The 21,293-nt window shown below is 41.4% G+C and overlaps 1 protein-coding gene across 1 annotated transcript in view; it reads left to right on the forward strand.

The window, feature by feature from the left end:
• LOC119738258 (sodium- and chloride-dependent GABA transporter 1-like) overlaps nucleotides 1–21,293 on the forward strand; it is a 38,468-nt gene that overhangs the window by 14,073 nt on the left and 3,102 nt on the right. Inside the window, exons 2-12 of the mRNA XM_038213087.1 lie at nucleotides 1,696–1,827; nucleotides 6,817–7,024; nucleotides 7,830–7,962; nucleotides 9,745–9,879; nucleotides 16,402–16,505; nucleotides 17,388–17,512; nucleotides 18,337–18,449; nucleotides 19,065–19,196; nucleotides 19,961–20,063; nucleotides 20,238–20,338; nucleotides 20,937–21,104. Coding sequence (XP_038069015.1) covers nucleotides 1,696–1,827; nucleotides 6,817–7,024; nucleotides 7,830–7,962; nucleotides 9,745–9,879; nucleotides 16,402–16,505; nucleotides 17,388–17,512; nucleotides 18,337–18,449; nucleotides 19,065–19,196; nucleotides 19,961–20,063; nucleotides 20,238–20,338; nucleotides 20,937–21,104 — 1,454 coding nt within the window. The remainder of the gene's footprint in view (nucleotides 1–1,695; nucleotides 1,828–6,816; nucleotides 7,025–7,829; nucleotides 7,963–9,744; nucleotides 9,880–16,401; nucleotides 16,506–17,387; nucleotides 17,513–18,336; nucleotides 18,450–19,064; nucleotides 19,197–19,960; nucleotides 20,064–20,237; nucleotides 20,339–20,936; nucleotides 21,105–21,293) is intronic.

The following is a 21,293-nucleotide window of genomic DNA, read 5'->3' on the forward strand; positions in this document are numbered from 1 at the left end:
TTGACCAGGACCGAGGGGTCACGGTAAGGCCGCGATCCGATGCAGGGACCCGCGGTCCCAACCGCTCAGCTCCCCCATCACAAGAGCGAGGAAGGTATAGGGACCGGTCACAAGACAAATTATGGCGGATCCTCGCTCGCTCCAATCCGCACTAACAAAAATCGAAGTAAAGGTTTCCGCTCCCAAGCTGGTTAAACAATCAGCCAAACATTTCACCTGATAATCCGTGTTAGTGATGCACGCATGGTCTGTCCAAACAGCGGGGTTTTGTATAACTATTGCCGGCCTGATGGTCTACCCTGCGCGCGGTGCGACACACACGCACGGGCCCTTGGCTTATCTGGGCTTCGATCGGCGGACCGACTGCCGATCGACTTGAAGCACTTGAAGATTTTGACATAGTCTTCGTCTTGTCTTGTCACGTACAGAGTGCTTCCGCTCGAAACTCCTTGCAGGGGCATGACAGTTCGATGGCGGGGCTGGATTAAGAGGCTTTTGTTTTCATAATACCTGTCGATGATAGTGAACCTTGACCTATCATAATGTGACTCTCCATCTTATTCAGTATCTACAACAAGTGCAAACTTATTCACGACGTGCAATAACCGTTGAGGGCGCTATACACATGATAATTAGGCAGTTGGATTAGGGAGTTGAAATTAGGGCTATATGTTTTAATATGAGGCTGTGCAATTGCTCTTTAAAGCTTATATTCATCTCAAGCTATACTCCGCCTGGAGACATCCTTTGATAAGACATTGGGTATGAGCGAATGAGCAGGTGAACAGGGGGAGTTCACCTTGACGTCATATCAATTATTACTTCAAGTTAACAGGCAGCGTATAGAGTTCCATAAAATAATGCAGGTGGCGCGAAAACCTGTGCTTTATGTCACTCAAAGTTGACGTCAGAGATAATAATAAGGTCTTTTGAAACTTGAAACTGGATATTTACGGTTGAATTGGACTCTTGATGTTTAGTCAGTGTATAGTAGAGGAGTAACTAATAGTAACTCTTAGCTTCACAGAATTTCACAGATTTATTTACAAAAATGTGGTTTCAGTTGGCGCAGCACATTTTTTTTTACAAATGCCCAGCGGTTTGCTATATAGGCTAGGGTTGTCAAACGAAATCTCGCACTGTTATAGTTGTCATTCTTTAATTTTGACCCATTCACTCAGTAATGTGAGGAGTGCCGTGGCCTCGATCGTGGTCTGGGCATTGAATCCGTGGTCTGCGGGTCATTCCATATGCACTCAGGTTGTGGGTTCGAGTCCAGCCTGGGGTTATGCGTGTGCCCTAGGGCAAGGCACGTTGTTAGTCATTGCATCTCACCATACCAGGAGTAAATGGGTACGGCAGAGATGGTTATTGTGGTTGATTTTAGCTGCTTTGTGCTGAAATGGCAGCATGGAGCTGAATACTCCCCAGGGAGCTGAGATGGTATTTGGAATGTTTCATTGACCCAATGAGTAGGGTATTATGATGTAGCGCCTTTAGCACCAATATTGGTGGATACGTGTGCTTTATAAATACACATTATTATTATTATTATATTTTTGTATATGATACCTGAAAGGTCACTATGTTGATAAGTGATGACGTGTATAACGACGTAACTCTTTGTGTTGTCAGTTTTATATTCACATGACACTGAGGTTTTTGCACTAACGAGTTTCCCTTTCTCTCCGCCAGGTGCCTTCTTGCTACCATACGCAATAGCCCTTCTGATCGCCGGGGTACCAATCTTCTTCTTCGAGGTGGCCATTGGTCAGTTTCTCAGTCTGGGGGGTCTCAGCATATGGAAGATATGCCCGCTCTTCAAAGGTAAGTGTCCGAATTACATATGGCTATGGCTTGTAATTACACGTGCGCCTATGGAAGCGGCTGCAGCCACTTCCCATATGTACGTGCGTTACTGAGTCGTAGCCAAGTTATTTTGAAGCTGGTTTACCTAAGTAAATGTTTGGTACTTTTGGTACAATTTTGAACCTGGAGAGTTAAAGGCTCCGTGTCAAAACGAAACTATACAAAAACATACATGGGGTAAATATCTATTTTTCTGAACGTTGTGAAAATATCGAGATATTCTGGTAGAATGTGATTTCTGGACAATGTCCATGGTGTTTCAAACATTTGAGGGCGTTGTTGCGTTGACGTCACTTTAGGTAAACAATCACCACAAAAAAAATATACCAGCATTAATCTGAACTCAAGATGGGCTCACTAAAAGCATTTTGTGCATAGAAATTTGCGCATTAACTACCTGTCGTAAAACACGTACACCGTCCAAATAAAAAAAAAAATCAGGTTTTTTTTTTTCAAGCTTTCGGTACTTTATGTTCATGTGAGTCTTAGGCATACTTGTAGTGCTGATAAGGATCAGTTAAAGAACCACGACGTTATAGACTTGGCAATTTGGGCTTGTCGTAAAATTATTACATCTGCTTCATGATGGCGCGACATTCAACACAAAGTAAAAAGGATTTGTATAGGCAAACCCCAAGGGTTGCGACAGCTTGGCATTGAAAGGAACATTTCCCTTGACAGGTACATTGAATTACTACCGCATAGGTCAAATCATAGAGCAAGGACAATTGACGAAGTTCATATAAAGATTCAATTGAAAACAAATTAGAATTTAATGTTACGGTCCAAAAAAAGCCCGCAAAATTGCCAACGCGTGAATTACGACCGACGTTTTTGGCATACGGCCAGCAATATCTGAAGCCACGTGGGGTATTCGATACTCACGCTAGAACGTATACGACACATGGAGACAATTCCACGCAGCTGCTAAGCGCAGATATTTGCTAAGCACGTACAATTTCTGCTTAGCATAATTAGGTTACCAGCCAAACTGACCTATCATTTACATTGCTTGTGACTGGTTCCCGGCTGGTATTTGCTTAGTACGTATAGTACGCTAAGCAATATTCTACCTCCATAAAATTGGGCCCTGGTCACAACATGAATTGTCGTTTACATGCAGACTGAGCGCTCCATTGCCAAGTACTTCCAACCCGCCCAGTTAGAGTTTGACAACCATTTGCTCTTTACTGAGGTTATGCCCTCCTAGTAAATTAAAATGTATCACACTACCGACATCTTCTGTCACTGAATAGCATCCTGTGAAATCATGGCACCTGGTATATGCTGTCATTTTCAAGAAAATTGGAATTTTGGATTAATTTCCAACGATGGTTGGCCAACCATCGTTGCAAAAAAAATATGTCCTTTTTTTCAAATATCTCCAAGTGTATATATAGTTGGTCCACAGTTTGCAATTGATTACACATCCGTAAATGGGTGCAACTCGGGAAGCTAGTCAGGTTCCTGACCTGACAATTCCCCTTTGTCTATACATTGCTCCGTTTGGCTGAAGAACGGTCAGGGAACCAGACTACAGGTACAGCAGATTTTTCCTGGTTTTATTTGTTCGCATCCATGAACACGAAGCTTTCAACAGGTCAGTGTAACAATATTCGCTATAAAATACCAACCCCAAATCCACCCATTTCTGACAATTACAGCAAAAGCAAATGCTGTTATAGGCATATATTATACCTTTAGCGGGACTTCTCTTCAAAAAAAATCATCTAAAGCCATGAATCAAGAAGGGACGATGAAATATCGTTGAAAAGTACCAGTTGAAAGCCACTTTGCCAATAAGTATAGCTTCTAGCTTCCCAGCTCAAATCATGCGATGTTTTTAATCACGTGATGTCTTTCACGCATGCGTGTTATGCAAAGTGACTATACCAGATACCAAGACAAATCAGCTGGCTGGGGCCGGGTGCTGCGCGGAAACAACTGCTCGTTGCCAACGACAGCGGCGTAAATTGCTCCTAATTGACGGCTACATTATGGACGGGACAAGTGCACATTGTTTAGCCGCTGTGAATGTCCTATGTGCTATGTTCCTTCATGGAGCTATAAACAGGTTCCTTGAGGGAAAGGATCACCGTCTTCCCTCCCCCCTTCCTTTGCTGCTTGCTGCATTCTGGGGCATCAGATCACAGACAAGCCTGTTGGCGAGTTCCTGACCCCATGACGTTTAGAGAGCATGGAGTTCGTTAACACCGATTTTTTTGCACTACCACAGAGACATGTTTCATGTTCACCTGGTATTTGAAACTTAATAAATTTAGGCTCTCGCATCGTGGCTGAAAGGAAAAACAACATGCCAGAGGTGTTTGAGTTGGCTGGTGAATGATCGCCGACATCATTGTCATACAACACATTTTAAATATGTGTTTAAAGCAAACTTGGTATTCATATGAATCAAACAAATTAAATTAATTGACTGAATGGAAAAACTAATCTGTGCAGTTTTATTTGTGGATGGTTATTGCCGGGAAAAAAAGGAACTTATAAACTTTTGCACGATAACTTTAGATTGGTGCGATTCCAGGTTCCTAAAATGCTCTTGTTTTTCCCCCAATTTTATTTTTTACAATTAATGTTTCTTATAATTTTAATTTTTATTTGTATTATTTATTTCTTCCTAAGACAAATATAGCAATATGACTTCCATTTTTCGTTACCAAACAACAATACGGGAAAATTGAGAAAGTTGAATCTCCGCGGTTTCTCAGTTCAAAGGCTGCAAAGTAGTCCGCGGTCGTATCTATGCCAGGGAAAGGGAAAATTGGCATTTGGAAAAGTTCACTGATCTCATGCTGCGGCTAGCAGCTGTCATATAGGCTGCTTAGTGTGGATATTGTTGGATGTATAGCGTGTTATTTATATTCATATCTAGGTTATTGGTATATAGCGATTCATACTGCGCACAGCAGTGCTGTCTATTATGTACATCCTTGTATCTGTGATGTGCCTTTGGTGGTACACGGATATTAATTGAATTTAAATGTATCGATTCCATTATGCCAAATCTCCCAACAAAGGTGTATTACTAGATAAAGTTGTTTGTTACAAAACTGTTGATTTTACTTTCTTTTTGACTGGTCAATTGCCAAAACATTGCAATTTTACTACAAAAGCCCCAAATCGCTATAAAGGTTGAAATACAACTGCCTTTTGTTAATTCCTTTTAAAAAGTACTGTTAGGAAAGTAAGATATGGCAATTTTTTTGGTGGTACAAACGTTTTGGAAGAACGTTGTAAAACCACATGTCCGAAGGGTCAGTTATTCCATAGTTCGCTTGATTTTTTTTTTCTTTTTTTAAATTGAGTACCAGAAATTTGAATTGTGTTGACTGTCTGTAGCCTTTAAAACTCTACGTTGGAGCAAGGCACGTATGTGTTTACACTCCATAGATTTTGCGATACCTGTTTAAATTAAATTGAATGTTTCCAACAGTTTCAGCGCGTCCCCCACTGTGTGATGCATTCAGAGACACCATACCCCACTGAATACCAGATTGCAAGGTTCATTCCACTCCATAGGTGGCTCGGGCGGGAATTCATCTCGTTGCTCTGGAAATGTTGGTCACAACACGGACCTCTTATTAGTTTGACAGCTAGAAAGAATGATGGATCTTACTGATGCCCGATAGGATATAAGGGGAGTGCGTTGGGCCAACTTGGAGAGGCTCAAGACCAGAGAAGAAAAAAAAACATTTGAGTTTATTGACCTTTGGTTGAGTTCACCAGATCCTGCCTCCAATGTGTGACCAAGTATAGGAATCGGCCTGTGTTGGGGATCATACTGACGAACCTTATTTTGATTACCAACTTAACTGTATTCTAACAAGGCTATAGGCCTACTTCTCTAAATTCCAAAGAGTGAAATTAGGGACTAGACGTTTTAGAGTGAAAATCACTCTCATTTTGGATTGAAATAGTCTGAAAAAAAAACCCACTTCAGTCGAAGCTCGAGTGAAACCTCGATCTTTACGATTGAAGAAATTTCACTCCAAAACGTCTAGTCCCTACTTTCCGACTGTGGGAGTGAATCTTCACTCGAATGGAGTGAATTTTCACTCTTTGGAATTTAGAGAGTATATTAAGTTATATTAGTTTACTTTGATGTGTCTAATATTTACCTCAGTCCTAATTTGTTTTTTGGAATCTTGTTTTGCGTCTGAGTTTGAAGGAATAATAAAGTTTTGTGATGCCACTTTTAGATCATGCATGATACGCGCGCAAAAAACCTGCTAGATGGCGTTTTAGACTGTGCCAGCTTCGTGAATTCTTTGTTTGTGTGGGGTGTTCTTTTTTTTGGGGGGGGGGGAATTTTTTCTTGATGGATTTTGTACAGGGCGGTGATTGAGCATAGTTTACTCTACTTTTTTTGAAGTTAGATAGTACATTTTTCGTTTACAATTTGCTGACAATTCCCTAAACTGTCGAGTCTGTTAATGACGCGACATCAAAACAATATAGTGCTCTCCATATCTGGAAAAATCATGAACATTTGGAAAAGAGGGTACAAAAAAAGAATTGAAAAAGATTCTACAACCAACAAAGAATGCCTCATTATTTTTGCTCTGTTCAGTGGTATACACCAATCCAGGCGCAGAGTCACTGTTCACTCACGGGGTCCCAAATAATGGCGAAAGCACGGACAAACTGCTGTTAACATCACGGTGTGTAACCGATTGCAAATAAAATGTGAAAAAAAGCCAGTTTAAGTTTCCAACGATGGTCGGCCGATCATCGTTGGAAATTGATAGAAAAATTCCACATTTCTTGAAAATGACAGCACACCAAGTGTCACGGTTTCACAGAATGCTTAAGACTATTATTCACTTATACAGTCAAGTAAAGTATTGCATAACAATTTTGGTAGATTTGTTATATGACGTTTGCAAATGTTGTATATTCCCTTTAATGATAATAATTGATTTGCAGGTGTTGGCTATGCGGGATTGGTCATGTCATTCTGGCTCAATGTCTGGTACGTCATGCCCATGGCTTGGGCCCTCCTGTATCTAGTCAACTCCTTCACTACCAGCCTACCGTGGGAAGACTGCGAGAACACATGGAACACAGACCACTGTGTGGCTAACTACTCTATCTCCGATAACTACTCCAGTACTCCCACAGATGAGTTCTGGAAGTAAGTTGGTAAACCAGAAGCAAAATCGTTGCCACTTTTAAACCTGCTGCGTTCAAATGTCCCATAACGCCCCATCACACTTTGCAACATTGAAACCTCCCCCCACAAAATAAAAAATGGCAAAAAAAATATTCTTCAAGAATTTGTCGCCTTCCCTCCAGTAATGTTAACAAATTGGATTTCTGAAATGGACCCATTAATGAGTTGCATTATAACTGATATGATTTCCCCGAAAATGTGTCAAACCGAAAGCGAAAGACCCTTGAAGTCCCTCTAGTATTACAACAGTCGTATCCGAAGTATTACACCGATCAAATCCGATTTGAACGCCAATGATGCAATTTAAGCGTACACGGTGGAGGGCGACTTTTTATGTTCGGTTGCAGACCAAATCCGTTTTCTTGGTTAACAACTGCTTTTGTGTGGGGTTGCGGCGGTGGAGTTACTTGGGTTCACTTTGCAAAGCCCATGAGTGCCCCACCCAGAAAATGGTGACCTCTTTTAGGCACCCTTCGCCAAGGGGGGCCTATAAGAGGACACCATTTTCTGAGTGGGGCACTCAGTGGGCTTTTAACTGTCCAATGTTCTGTGTGCCTTTCTTCAAATACTGAGGGGGAGGGGGGAAGAGGGGGAGGGGCACACAGGCCTGGGGGATGCCCCAATGCCCCTGCCCTTAGGTACGCTAACGTACGCCACTCATGGGTTGTGCAGGAAGCACTGTGTGTGGAGGGGCTTCCTCCAACCCCCTCCCCCCTCCCCCCATTCCCTCCTCCAATCAACCCTACGTCTGATTTCGACCTCTCAGCCTGTACGTGCTGAATAAGACTGAAACGATCGACGATACGGGCAACATCCGCTGGGAGCTCTCACTGACGCTGCTGGTGGTCTGGATCACGTGTTACTTCTGCATCTGGAAAGGTGTCAAGTGGACAGGAAAGGTAAATAATTGATGAATTGTACGAATACAGACCCCTTGCACAGGACGCCCTCTATGGGGACAAATTTGTTATCTAAACTTAGTGACTATGAAAGTACAAAGTGTCTTCTCAAAGAACTACCCTCAGTGAGGGCGCACTGTACTTGGGGTCTATACAGAGGACGGGATAAAATTGGGTTTGTGGCCATGCATGGTTTTATGGGGGGGGGGGCAGAAATGGGAGGGAATAACATAATGGATATTGCATGCAAAGCATTGCTCTTAAGTCGGCATTATGGGGAAAACACCAAATTTAAAGAAATGTCTTATTTCAGATATTGTTAAGGAACACAATCCCCTGAAAGTCCAAACAATTGTGTGTCTTTGGTTTCATTACAGGCCTTATTCTCTTCTAGAATCTTGTTGTAATTGACATAAATATTCACGTGATTTTTACTGAGAAACAAAGTTCCAAAAACTTAAAACATTGATGTCTTTACGCGGTGGCCACTTTTTTGTATTGACGCATTCCCTGCAGTAAACATTATACATTGACCTTTTAAAGCTAAAAACTCGAAGTCCTATACACAAAACACAGTACGAAAATAACGTGAGGAAATGATCTTTGATGTGATTTTTGTCGGGCACGAACATCAATCTTTTATCTTCTTTATTCAGACATTTCAAACGTGCAACACTATACCTTTCAAAATAACACTGTTAATGCCGACGGGCAAATTGGGGACGTTGTACTATGAAAAGTCACTCTTCTTTTTCGATGGAGAAAACCTGCAATTGATCTCTGTGTTGATCCGGCAAACACGGACTTTTTCCTCACAAACAAGGACGACAGTGTCCGGAAAATTACAGGCAATCAGAAAAATCGCCCAGGGGCGGTAATTCGTGAATTAAATCTTGTAATTTGTGGAATTTTGACCATTTAGGACAGTTAGTGTTAAAATGAAGTTTTCCGGGCCGTGCGTGCAGTACCCCCGCCCGAGGCACGCGCTAACAATTCGACGGATTTCTTGCATTCGGATGTTTGAACTCCCCGTGCATTGGCGGGAAAGGTCGCGATCCCTGTGACCTCAGAGGTCAATTAGTTTGACCCGTGTCACGGCTGTGCTTATGCTGTCACCCAAACAGATCGCCGGCATTGGGCCCTGGGTGCCGTCGCTTACCGGTACGGTGATCGATTCGTGCCCGGTCACTCAACAATATAGTCCGTACTTTTGGACCTTTTCGTAACTAAAGGAAAATCTGGTCTTTTTGGACACCGTGCACGTCCTCGATTTGGTGTATTATTACAGCTTCGACACCTGCTGCCCTATGGCTACATTGTTCTTGTCAAAAACAACAAATCAAATAAAGATACAGTTTCTCACAAATACCGTAGTTTTGATGCTCCTTGTTACTAAATATCCTCATCACGTATTGTTACCTTTATTATCCATAATACCCACGCATCCAAGGTGACAATATTCGCTGATACCTGTCATGGAGTTATAAAATGCTCTGTCGACAAACATGTGTAAATCAGTGATTGTTTCTTTTTTTCAAAAAAGTTTATTGTCCAGAAAATGCAGCCGCGAAATCTGTGAAATAAAAAGGGGAAGGAATTTGTCTTTGATTGTGGGAGAAAAACCTCAGGAGTACATCAGTTGCAATGCAACTTGCATGAATGCTCTTCCTATTGGTTTTGGATTAATTCTAATTTGCCGCCTTAAAAGATGAATTTATCGGAGTGCTTCAGTTCACCCAGTTCTCGGCGTATTTTCGGATCTTTTTTCTTCTTTCTTCCCAGGTTGTGTACTTCACATCGATGTACCCTTACGTCATGCTGATCATCATGTTCTTCAGGGGTGTAACACTAGAGGGCGCTGTGGACGGCATCATTTACTACCTAAAACCAAACTTCAAACGGCTTGGAGATTCGGAGGTATTGTCATAATTATCGCTCCTTATATAATATTGTTTTGTAGATGATAATTAAGAGTGTGTCCACGAGAGGACCATGCAGACCGTGACAAGGTGGGGGTCGGCGGATTTGGTAAAAATTTGGGGGGTAGGTGGGTCATAGGTAGCCTTGAGGTTGTACAAAACATTTGGCTAATCTGACCTTCGTAGCAAAAAAAAGAGCCAAAAATGTGTTTTTATTAGTGAAAAATGGTGATTTTTTATGATTTTGGGGTACAAAAGTTTAAACGCTTGCTGCTCAACAGGGGAAAGCAGTAGAGAAATGAAATTTGCATGGTCTTGAGGTTGTATCCTGACCTAAACCAGGAACTCAAAATTTTGAAAAAAAATTGCTCTTAGGAGGCAACGGCACTAAGGGTACCCCCAAAGTTGAGTCATAGAAATAGCGATCTTTAAGTCGCCGTAGCGTCACTAGTGCAGGTCTTTGAACAATGACACTCAGGTGAAAGAGAGTTCTTATCATGGTCTTTAAGTATCAAGAATAAAAACATTGTCAGCAGTTTTTAGTATGAAATGGCAGGAGCCTGTATTACCCCTATTTTTCGGTAGTAAAGGGACGGGGGAGGGGCATACAGTGCCCCCCCCTTTTCTGTATTTTCAAAAGTCGACAACCAATTTTCATGAAATTTGCCACCAAGTTTTATTTTTCCAATTTGTAAATAATGACGTCAAAAATGTTTTTAAAAAGCTTTCATAGAGGGCGTTTTTTGGGGCACCTTTTTGGTCAAAAAAATGTATTTTTCACATAATTTTTGACTTTTTTGCTTGAATGTTATGAAAATTGGCAAACGTGTATATTTTTTCATGATCAATAAAATTAAAACCTATTTTAATACTGGAGACGCCATTAGGGGTGCTATAATCCCTTAATTAATCCCATTTTTAGGGTGGGGGGGGGGGGTTCATCTTAAATCAATATGGCCGCCACCTTTCAGAGTCCAGGATGGAATGTATACCCTGCCCGATTTGTGGCGGAGGGAGTCCCCACATATGTTCCTATACTCAACACACACTTGTCTTTTTGTTAACAGAAGTATCCCCCAATAATCATCTAAAGAATTCCTGAGATTACCAGAACACAATGAAGACACAATGGGGGTGGGGTGGGGGGGGGTACACCCTGCCACATATCGTGCACCAAATGTGGGAATGATGAGGCTTGGATGACAATTCTGTTATTTTTTGGCTTGTTAATGTAACCCGGAAAATTAATAAACTTGGAAAATAATAAATTGAATGAGAAAAATGCTAAATGTTGGGGTACTCGCTGTTAAAAATGAGATAGACCTAGATGGGGTAGGAACAAGTAGAGAGGAATTTGAATAAATAGAAACAATGACAAACACATTTTTAGAATGACAACAAAAAAAGAATGATTTATTTTACCAACCAAAATTTGAAGAAAACCATTCAAAAAAACCAATAATCAAAAAGGATCCAAATTAACTTTTTCCCAAACCTTAAACCTGTTATCCACACAACCAAATAAGTAAAATGGTAGTACTACAGTCGACTTTTGTTATAAAGAGCACTTTTATAAAGATGTCCTACTTCTGCTTATAAAGAGCAAATTCTGAGGTCTCAAATCTCTAGTTCTCTTTGTGTCTCTTTGTTTCGCTGTCCTTTTAAAGCAACATTTCTGTTTAAAGAGGTAGTTTGGGCGGTCTCACCGACCTTGCTGTAACGAGAGTCAACTGTACAAAACTAAATTGAACTTTAAACTTAAATGGAAGTTGAAAGAAGAAAACTGAACTAACACAGTATCAAAATAGAATGACACATGGAACAACCTAACGATCAAACTCGAAAAAACAATTGAATATAAATCAAGAAAATCGTTTTCCTTCTTAAATTAACATTAAAAAACAAGAACAGTCACTGTCTTCCAATAACAAGCCATGATAACCCTTTGTTTAAACACAAAATACGTAAAGGAAGAGAACATGGAACCACTAATGCAAAAATGTTGGTAAAAAAGGATGTAATAAAAAAAAAATGAAAACGGGTACTACTATCAAAATCTTGACTACTTTGTGACGATTCAGCAGTTGTTTCACCGATGGTAATCTTCAATTCTTCATGAGCCCATCTTCTTGACCTGGTGCTAAACAATGAAGAACTAAACCAAAGGCTTCCTTTTCCTTCCTTCTATAATAACGGATGGTGCTATCAGATGCTTCTTCTAATGACAGACGAAGCTGCCCATCAACAGCAGACATTCCACCCTGAGTAAGGAAAGTGTTCAGGGATTGCAGCTCCACATTCTTTGGTCGGGGGGTTGGAGCCCAAGAAGAGTCAAGTGCACCTACATCCTGTGTAATATCTCCATCAGTTGATGATGACTCAGATGTATGCTAGAAATAATCATGAGGAAAATAAAAAACAGTGAGATGCGTGCTACATATAGCAGGGTTGAAATACAAATGTATGTTCTCAAAGAAGAGTACTTACAATTCATCTGTGATAAATGAGATGCAATATGTCAATGTCCATTCTTAGTTCACTCTCTTTACCTCGTGCACGCTGTGTCGGTGGGTTGGAGAGATGGTACACCAGCCGGCGATGTGAAATCACTGATTGTACACTGATGCTCTTCTTGTTCCTTAGAGAGCACATCGCTAGATGGTAATTGTTCCGCTGTCTGGTGCGTAACTGCTTGTTTGTGCTTAGATAGACAACCTCTACAGATACCTGAAAGTCATATGAACAGTGAGAATTAACAAAGTGTAAAGGCCGCAGCAGGCTTAATATTTTATAAACGTAAAAGATATAAAGCGGGGCGTATGTAGCCAACAATATTGAGCAATAGATCCCTTGAACAAAACCAATGTCATAAATTCCCCCCCCCCCCCCCCCCCAAAAAAAAAAAATTAAAAAAAAAAAAAAAAATCTTCTTTTATTATTTTAGATTGACTGTATTTATTTACAATTATTGCTTTTTCATTTTCTGATGTGGCTGGCGCTGGAGGATTTGTATAAAAGGGAAAACAAATCTGAAATTGTTCTTGTAAATGGTCAAAACAACAATGTAAGTGCAAAATAAATATTTGTTTTATTCCCCAAACTGCGCATGTTCAGTGCAGCTTTCTTTATATAAAAAAAAATCAAAATATCCACCATGTGTGTCCACTGCCGAAAACCATGTGTGTGGTCCAGAGCTGTGACAACCAGTATTAATTTTTCACACAATAATACATGTCACTGGTCCCAAGTCAACTGCATGATAAGGGATTTAATTGATATAACCTTCCCAGAAACAAAATCAGTTGATCAGAAATGGACCATGACCATGATTGATTCATTTCAGAAATGTGTGTTTGTTTGATTTCTGTCTTCTTACCTGTTCCAACTGTGATCAGGATACCCCATCGATCAAACATCTCACGGCTAGTTGCTTTATTCCCACCACGGAATGGTTTGCATTTCACTTTATGGAGTAGATGACAACATTTCCTTGATGATGTCCAACTCAACCCTAACTTGTATCTATGCGCTGGACATATTGTCTTATCAGTGTATGCATCGACGTCGAACAAACCACATCGCAGGAGGATCAGTTTCCATGCACTCGACATTCACATCATATGCAGCGACTTTCCACTTCTGCAAATGGCTCCGTATGTTTTTTGTGCATCGATTAAGTTGCACTGTATTTAGTTCGCGCGGATAAGAGGGATTTACACCACATTTGATGGCTTTGCAATACTCAAAATTACTAAAATCACATTGCTGCCGCACAGACAGCATGTCCATGACAGCCATTTTGACGGTGATGTTATGCGAGGGCGCCCTCTTTCGATACCGTGCGCTAACTGGGTGGGCGGCAACAGGACGTTCCCCTCCTACCGGATCAGTGCGCACCACCAAAGGTAGCCCACTCACCCACCCACCCAATAGGTGAAGTCTGCAAAATGTAGATTTTGTTACGCTCTTACAACAATTCCAGCAAAATGTCAATTAAGGGGAACCAAATGCACTCGGAACTGTCTAGGGGGCTATGAGGTTTGGTCTTGAAAAATAGGAATTTTTCAACTTTGTTGACCGTGAGCAAACAAAAACAGGAAGAGCTGACAGTTTTTTTATTTTTTATTATTGTAGTCGGATATCTGAACTATATTTCCTCCAAGTTTGTTGACTCTCAGCCCTGCATTAATTAAGTTATGGTTTACCGCGTAAATGACTTCATTTCGTAATAGAGCTGATACGTGTTTTTCTTACGCCTATATCTCCGCAGTGAATGATTGCATATCAAAGATTTATATTTCATCGTTTAGAGGAGATTAAATCCTTTCTTTTGATATGTAGGTCGACAGTAAACGATTTAGTTTAAGGGAATACACGAGGCTATCACTTTACACCAGAAACAACACAAATTTACTCCCCGGAAGTCACCTTTTTTTGCTCAAAATTATCGGTGCCCCGTACTCGGCCACCGTGTGATTATTTATCGAGCTACTCCACCGAGTGGTATCGTCTCAGGTGGGGATCAAATGGCCAAGATTTGAACTTAATTCGCCGACCCCCCACCTTGTCGATTTTTCAAGATTTTGCATGGTCTTCTCATAAACGCACACTTAAAGCTATATCCATATTTTATTTCAGCTACGATGTCAAATACATAGGAAAATTGGAATACAATGAACAACCTGATATCAAAATAATTAAATAAAATATCAGGGATAAAACACGATTGTTTTGCTATAGACCTTTACTGGGAGTGTAACTTGGTGTAGAACAGGCTCCGGTTTCCAACTTAAAAGTCGACTAATTTTTATAACTTTTCCCAAGGTATTTTATTTTTTCATCGCTTGAAGTTGAAAGGGAGCTGCTTTTCATATCCCGCCAACATTTTTCACTTGCGTCCCTCAAAAGCGAATTGTGGATTTACATGCATAATGTAGAATTGAAGAATTTCTGATCTGGAAATGAAGCCTGTGGTTCTTTTCATAGCATCATAATCATTGTTTCTAATAATTATCATATTATGAAAATGCTTCGATTGAGTGGTACGCAGCGAGCGAAAACAACATTTTATACGCACAAGCGCGGTGGTAATCATGATCCATGGAAAGTACACGGTATACCGGTGGCTGTTGTGTAAAAAGAAAAAAAATCGCGGTCTGAATATGCCTCTCAAAATGTGACGTCACGAAATTGGGTCTATAAAAAGCTTCATTGAGGCACCATGTGCGCCTGGCAAAATTCAATCAGTGAAAACCACACATGATTTCGAGATCTACTCAACTACATTGATGGACCTCTGCATGTTATGCAAGGCGAGCCCAGCCGGCCATTCACTCTTAGCGACCTCGCTCTCGACACGAAATACTTGGAAACCCTCTCAATCGCATTGATCTCACGAGTATGTCGAGCTAGGCTGATTGACAAGCTACCGTAGTGTTAATGTGCTCAGTTTACCACCGTGATAGATTTGTATTTAAGCTTTCACCTGCGCATGCGCATGCTTTAAGGCAATATCCGCACACGTGACCAGAGACGAACAGTGAGGGCCCACAGAAGCCCCCCCCCCCCCAAAAAAAATACCTTCGTTGTTGGCAACTCAACTTCAAAAATCGTTAGGTAAATCTGATAAGCATGAAACTTAGAACTACATTATATTTACGTTAACAATAGTTTAAGGACTGTGACAGTGAAAGACATATTTTTGGAGCCACATGAAATATGCATTGTGGGGGGTTGCTTTGTTGAGCGGAAAAAGATAATGGAAGATTTAAAGAGCATGCGGAGGCGTAAATGAGTACATTGCGTGCATGGATGATCCAAAAAGGATATTATAAAGCAATGTGCAAATATTCTATTTCTATAGTACAGACATATTTTTCTGTGGCAATTCGTGAGGTACCAGTAGGATCATGTCCAGTGTGCGCGCATGCTCATTGCACCGTTTGCACGGATACAAATCTAGCACGGGTGCAATCTCAGCACATTCATACAGTCTTTGGTAATATTCTGGTTCCCTAAAACCTGCAGGTGCACGGAATGAAAATTCATAATTCAGTCTGTCAGTCGAGCCGACTGGAGGCGTGATGTCAGTCAAGTGGGATCTTCGATCGAAAACCTGTCTTCCCACACACAATCCGTCTGCGAAAATAACGAGTATTAACCGATATTGCTTAATTCTAAAATATCTGGAGGCGGACCCCCCCCCCCCCCCCGTAAACTTGTTTTCCGTTATTAACGCCAAGAATGTTTTTGTTTTTGTTAGCCCCGAGCATGTAGACTAATGCAATGCGCACTTCAAACAGCTTTGGGGGCTAAAATTCGAAGACATCGTTCCTGGGGAATGCCAATTTCATCGACGTATAAAAAAAATGTTTGTGCTTTGACTGGGCGTAGAAAAGTGGTAGTTCACCGACCGTAGTGTGAATTGTTGATGACGATAATTTTCAAAATTACATATTGATAAAGTAATTCACAGAAGCTGGTGACATTTCAGGCAATAACTTGATTTTCTTGTCCTCAGGTTTGGTTGGATGCGGTGACGCAGATCTTTTTCTCCTACGGCACTGGGCTAGGCAGTCTGATAGCCCTCGGTAGCTACAACAAATTCAAAAATAACGTCTACAAGTAGGTCATTTGAAAATTAATCCTCCAACACGATACTTAAATTAATTTAATAGATTTCCATATGCTAAATGAGGACTTGTTTACGAGAGTTGATAGCATGGGCGTCGCCAGGATTTTTTCTAGAGGGGGGCAAAAAAATTGTTTGCCAAAAAATGCTTGCATATTTCTCAACACATTCTCGATTTATCAGTTTTAGAGGGGGGCAGGGACATTTTGCCCCCCCCCAACTCATTAAATTTACACCACTTTGTCTTCGCGCCTCTTTTTCTTTTCTTTTTTCTTTCTTTTTTTCCTTCCTTTTTTTTCGGTTTTTTTTGGCTTTTCCAGGGGGGGGGGGGGCAAGTGCCCCCCCTTGCCCCCCCCCCCCCCCCCTCGCGACGCACATACTTTTGTGGGATATACAAGGATAATCTAAAGATTCGTCAGGAAAAAGGCAAGACGTTATACGACTTTTGACGATGACTTAGTTTGGCTTCAGCTATCCAGCTAAGGAAATGATTTTATATTGTTTTAACTGACGATCTTGGTTTTACAAATTGTAATTTAAAGAAATCAAGTTCTTTTCAAAACCAACATTAATTGAGCAGTGTGCCTCGATAACGGGGAAAATTGTGACACTTAAAATTCTGTTTCCTAATTTTTGACAATTTAGCCTTCATTGTTTGTTCATTCCATCACACTGAAAGTAAATTTAATGTTTCAATCAGACTTTTTGGAAGATGTTCTCATGCATCGTCGTATTCACACGCTGAGTTCGTTCAAGGGCGTGAAAAGACCTACTCTAGTTGGACTTGAACCGAGAACCTCCAGCTCCCGCTTTCGCCTCTATTGAAACAAACGAGAAGTCCTTTTGTTGTGATGTGTCTTTTCTTTGGTCGGCAGGGATGCGCTCATCGTGTCCTGCATCAACAGCGGTACCAGTTTCTTCGCTGGTTTCGTCATCTTCTCCACGTTGGGTCACATGGCACACGTGCAGCAGGTGGATGTGGCTAATGTCACGGCATCAGGTAAAGATCATGAGTGGTGATGATTCATGGATATGTACTGCATGTATCATGTCAATTCAAACAGCAAAGCCGTAGCCACGAGCATGGGCGTCGCCAGGATTTTTTTCTAGAGGGGGGGCAAAACATATTTTTCCAAGAAAATTCCTGTATTTCTCAACCAATCTCGATTTATCAATTTTAGAGGGGGGCAGGGACATTTTGGCCCCCCCACCCATTAAATTTACACCAATATGACTTCGCGCCTCTTTTTCTTCTCTTTTTTTTTCTCTTTTGTTTCTTCTCTCTTTTTTCTTTTCAAGTTGCCCCTTGCCCCCCCCCCCCCCCCCACGACGCCCATAGCCACGAGCGGGTTCAGATGCATCCTGTAACTTCTCTCTAATAAAATAACCGTGACTAACTAATCTGATGTTCATCAGATTAGTGGTGATGCATTTTTTTTTAATTCTTCATACCTCCATAGGTTCAATAACACAAAGATTGCTTCTAATGCCAACTCAATCATGGTTGCATTAAAATCAAACCGATGTGGGCCCGAAGACCTTAGTGCAGCGTACAGCGATGTGCTCCATAGGTCAACATTTCATTTCCATAATTCGATAGCGGGGAATTTTTGTATGAGTACGTACTTCAAAGTTGAGCGAAATGGTAAATTTGAAACCTTATTGACCACAAATCCCAAATATCCTCAAGGCATATAACATTGGTTAAAAGAACGTGAACTGTAAGGATGATTGTGAATCATACCTAAAATGAAAGCAGACTGCCTCTATAATTCCATCTCCGTAAATTGTTGACTTTCTAACTTACTTGACCTTTTGTCTTAGGTCCTGGCCTTGCTTTCCGGGCCTACCCAGCAGCCCTTGCGCAGCTGCCTATCTCTCCTCTCTGGTCCTGCTTCTTCTTCTCCATGATTTTCATGGTCGGGCTGGACAGCCAGGTAGGGATTCGAACCGATCACCGGGAGAACTTTAGCGTGTATTTTTATTTCAATGGAATTGTAATTACTAAAACATGGATTTATACTTAGTATTAACTCTAAACTACAGCAGCAATAATACGTAAATCTTAAACTATTTAAAAGAGTCATGTACATTGGACTTGAAACTGCAAATTAGAAAAGCAGGATAGTTACTTGTGGTTGTAGCCAGACGTTTTCCGCTCATTAACCGCTGGAAATTTCGAAAAGGGAGATTTCAATGCGGATTATAGGTGGCGCTGTTATTAAAGCGTGGGGTGGAGGGAAGGTCAAAGGGAGGGGGGGGGAGTGCTAAGTGGGCTAAAGCGGGGGGGGGGGGGTAAGTCTCTCTCTCAGCCCCTGGACTGCTCCGCCACTGCTCTTGAAGCGTCTTTAAGCCGAAGAGGATAAAAATGTCGAAGTCGTTGAGAGTTGCCACTGTATCCCTTTCTTTCACCCACAGGTTCACGTACAGCGTTATGATAAAAAAAAATTAGCAAAGTATTTCTAGCGAAATATTTTAAAGGGTGTCAGTTTCTAGGGGTAAAAGTTCTACGAACTTGATTCTATATGTCGTTGTAACATTGTGACTTGTAGTTTTGCACCATGGAGGGTTTCTTCACAGCATGCATGGACGAATGGCCCAAGTATCTCCGCCGACACAAAGAGATCTTCATCGGTATCACATGCGTCATCTCATACATCATAGGGCTCAGCATGGTCTCACAGGTTTGCTCATCAGTTTTTAAATTCTGCTTAGACTTTTAATACTTGTGAGAGTGAAACACTTTGTTTACACGAAGAAAATATGCATATTTTTTTTTAAAGAACACTTAGCACCCTCTGGGCTGCAATGTCATGGAGCTGCAATAATGAAACTTATCATATAAGACAAGTATGTGCTAAGCAGATATCAGAGGAGAACTGGTTCCAACAAAATATAACACGTGGTAATAATTGTAAACTTGCTTTGGTCCGAAGAAAAAAAACCACTTTTGCGCTTAAAACGTTTGTGTGCGAGAGTAGCTCCAAATATCTATGGAATAGTCCCTTGCCCAGCATTGCGAGCAGATTCGGCGATTAATTATGCAAAACAAGACTGCGTCTTGGCCTCGAGATTCTGACCATTCAGCGGGCGCCTTCTATCGGGTCTTCGGCAACCCCTTGTTGTATTACAAAAACATGGCATCCAACAGACCAATCAACAGCTTAGTCCACATCTCTAATCGACATGACGTCACAATTTTTAATGTCGATTGGCTGGCGCTTGGGGTCGCATAAAATATATCAGACGTTCGTTTTGCACAAGAGAATGTCTGATCCTCAAACTACTCCAAACTGGCCGCGTTTAAAAACTGGCCTATTATATGACGTTTTTCTCCACACTGTCCACAACCCCGTGTGCCTGCTTGTCAAATGAATGGGTCGTGGCATTATTATTGGAACCAACAATTTCAAGATGATTTCAGCTTGTCGTTTTTCCTCTAATGTAGGGAGGAATCTACGTCTTTGAGATCTTCAACAACTACGCGGCCAGCGGGATAAGCCTGCTGTTCCTCATGTTCTTCCAGACTACGGCGGTCAGCTGGTTCTACGGTACGGTCTGGGATTTCAGTCATTTCTTAGGCCTACTGTTACGAAACTTGTTTAGCATGATTATACCTGACCTGGAACTATTCTTTGCTCTTTATAATTGCGACGCTCCGTTGATATTCAGCAGTGATTGTGATTACCAGCGTATCCCTCTTTTTTTACCATAAATTTTCTCAGGTGTGGATCGTTTCTATCGCAACATCGAGCAGATGATCGGTTACCAACCGTTCATCTGGTGGAAGATCTGCTGGGTTGGGCTGGTACCCGCGCTTTGTCTGGTAAGGCTGGTATTATATTACAAAGTCTGGTTCCCACTTCTCGGACCTAAATATTTTAGCCAATCTGACGAAAGTCGGGTAGGCGTCAATATCATGTGACTAAAACGTTCAGGATGCTTTGCGTTTCCGAAAATGTCCGTTGTTTTCCGAACAGGTCCGTTGTTTTCCGAGCACGCCTTCGTTTACACTCCGATGTGCCTGCGTAAGCTCGGGTGTTTTCGCGCGGGTGTTTAATGTTTGTATTTACTAAAACACAATACCTGCCATGAATCCGGAATTTGATGCCAGACGTTATGCTCAGTATCTGTTGTTTTTTTTTTCATCTCATTTAGGCTGCTTTTTGCTTTAGCACGGACGAGCACTAAAAAGTCCCGCGTCAGATTCGTCCAGGATCCGGGTCAGATTGGACCTGACTTTTAGGGTCAAACTGACATTTACATGAGTCACTTTTCTGAGCCAATTGACCCGGAAACGTGTCAATTTGACACGAAAATAGTTATTTAGACCAAGAAAAGTCTCAATTTGACTCGGAACAATTGTCATTTTGACCCAACAGAGGTCGAATTTGACCCCAGATTATTTTTGTTGCATGATCCAGGGTGTATTCATATTCAACATGGTGGAGTTCAAGCCATTGACTCTAGACGACTATGAGTACCCACCGTGGGCCATAGCCTTTGGAATACTGCTAGCTCTCAGCTCTATGCTCTGTATACCAGGCTACATGGTTTATCTGCTGCTCGTCACACCGGGTTCCATCAGAGAGGTAGGAGTTTATTTTTGGACGACTGAGGGCGTTTTGAGTACTAAAGGGTGCAACCAAGTAAACAGGCGAACAATCGTCCGCTGAGGTCATGAATAATTATTGTTATATTAGAGAGTTCTTAGAGCCATGAAAGTGGGAATTGAAGACTTATGGCACTGCACCTCTGGCCTGGACTTGGGGCTTCCAATT

This window comes from Patiria miniata, unplaced genomic scaffold (genome assembly GCF_015706575.1).
Source record: "Patiria miniata isolate m_02_andy unplaced genomic scaffold, ASM1570657v1 HiC_scaffold_3, whole genome shotgun sequence".
NCBI classification, from domain to species: Eukaryota; Metazoa; Echinodermata; class Asteroidea; order Valvatida; family Asterinidae; genus Patiria; species Patiria miniata.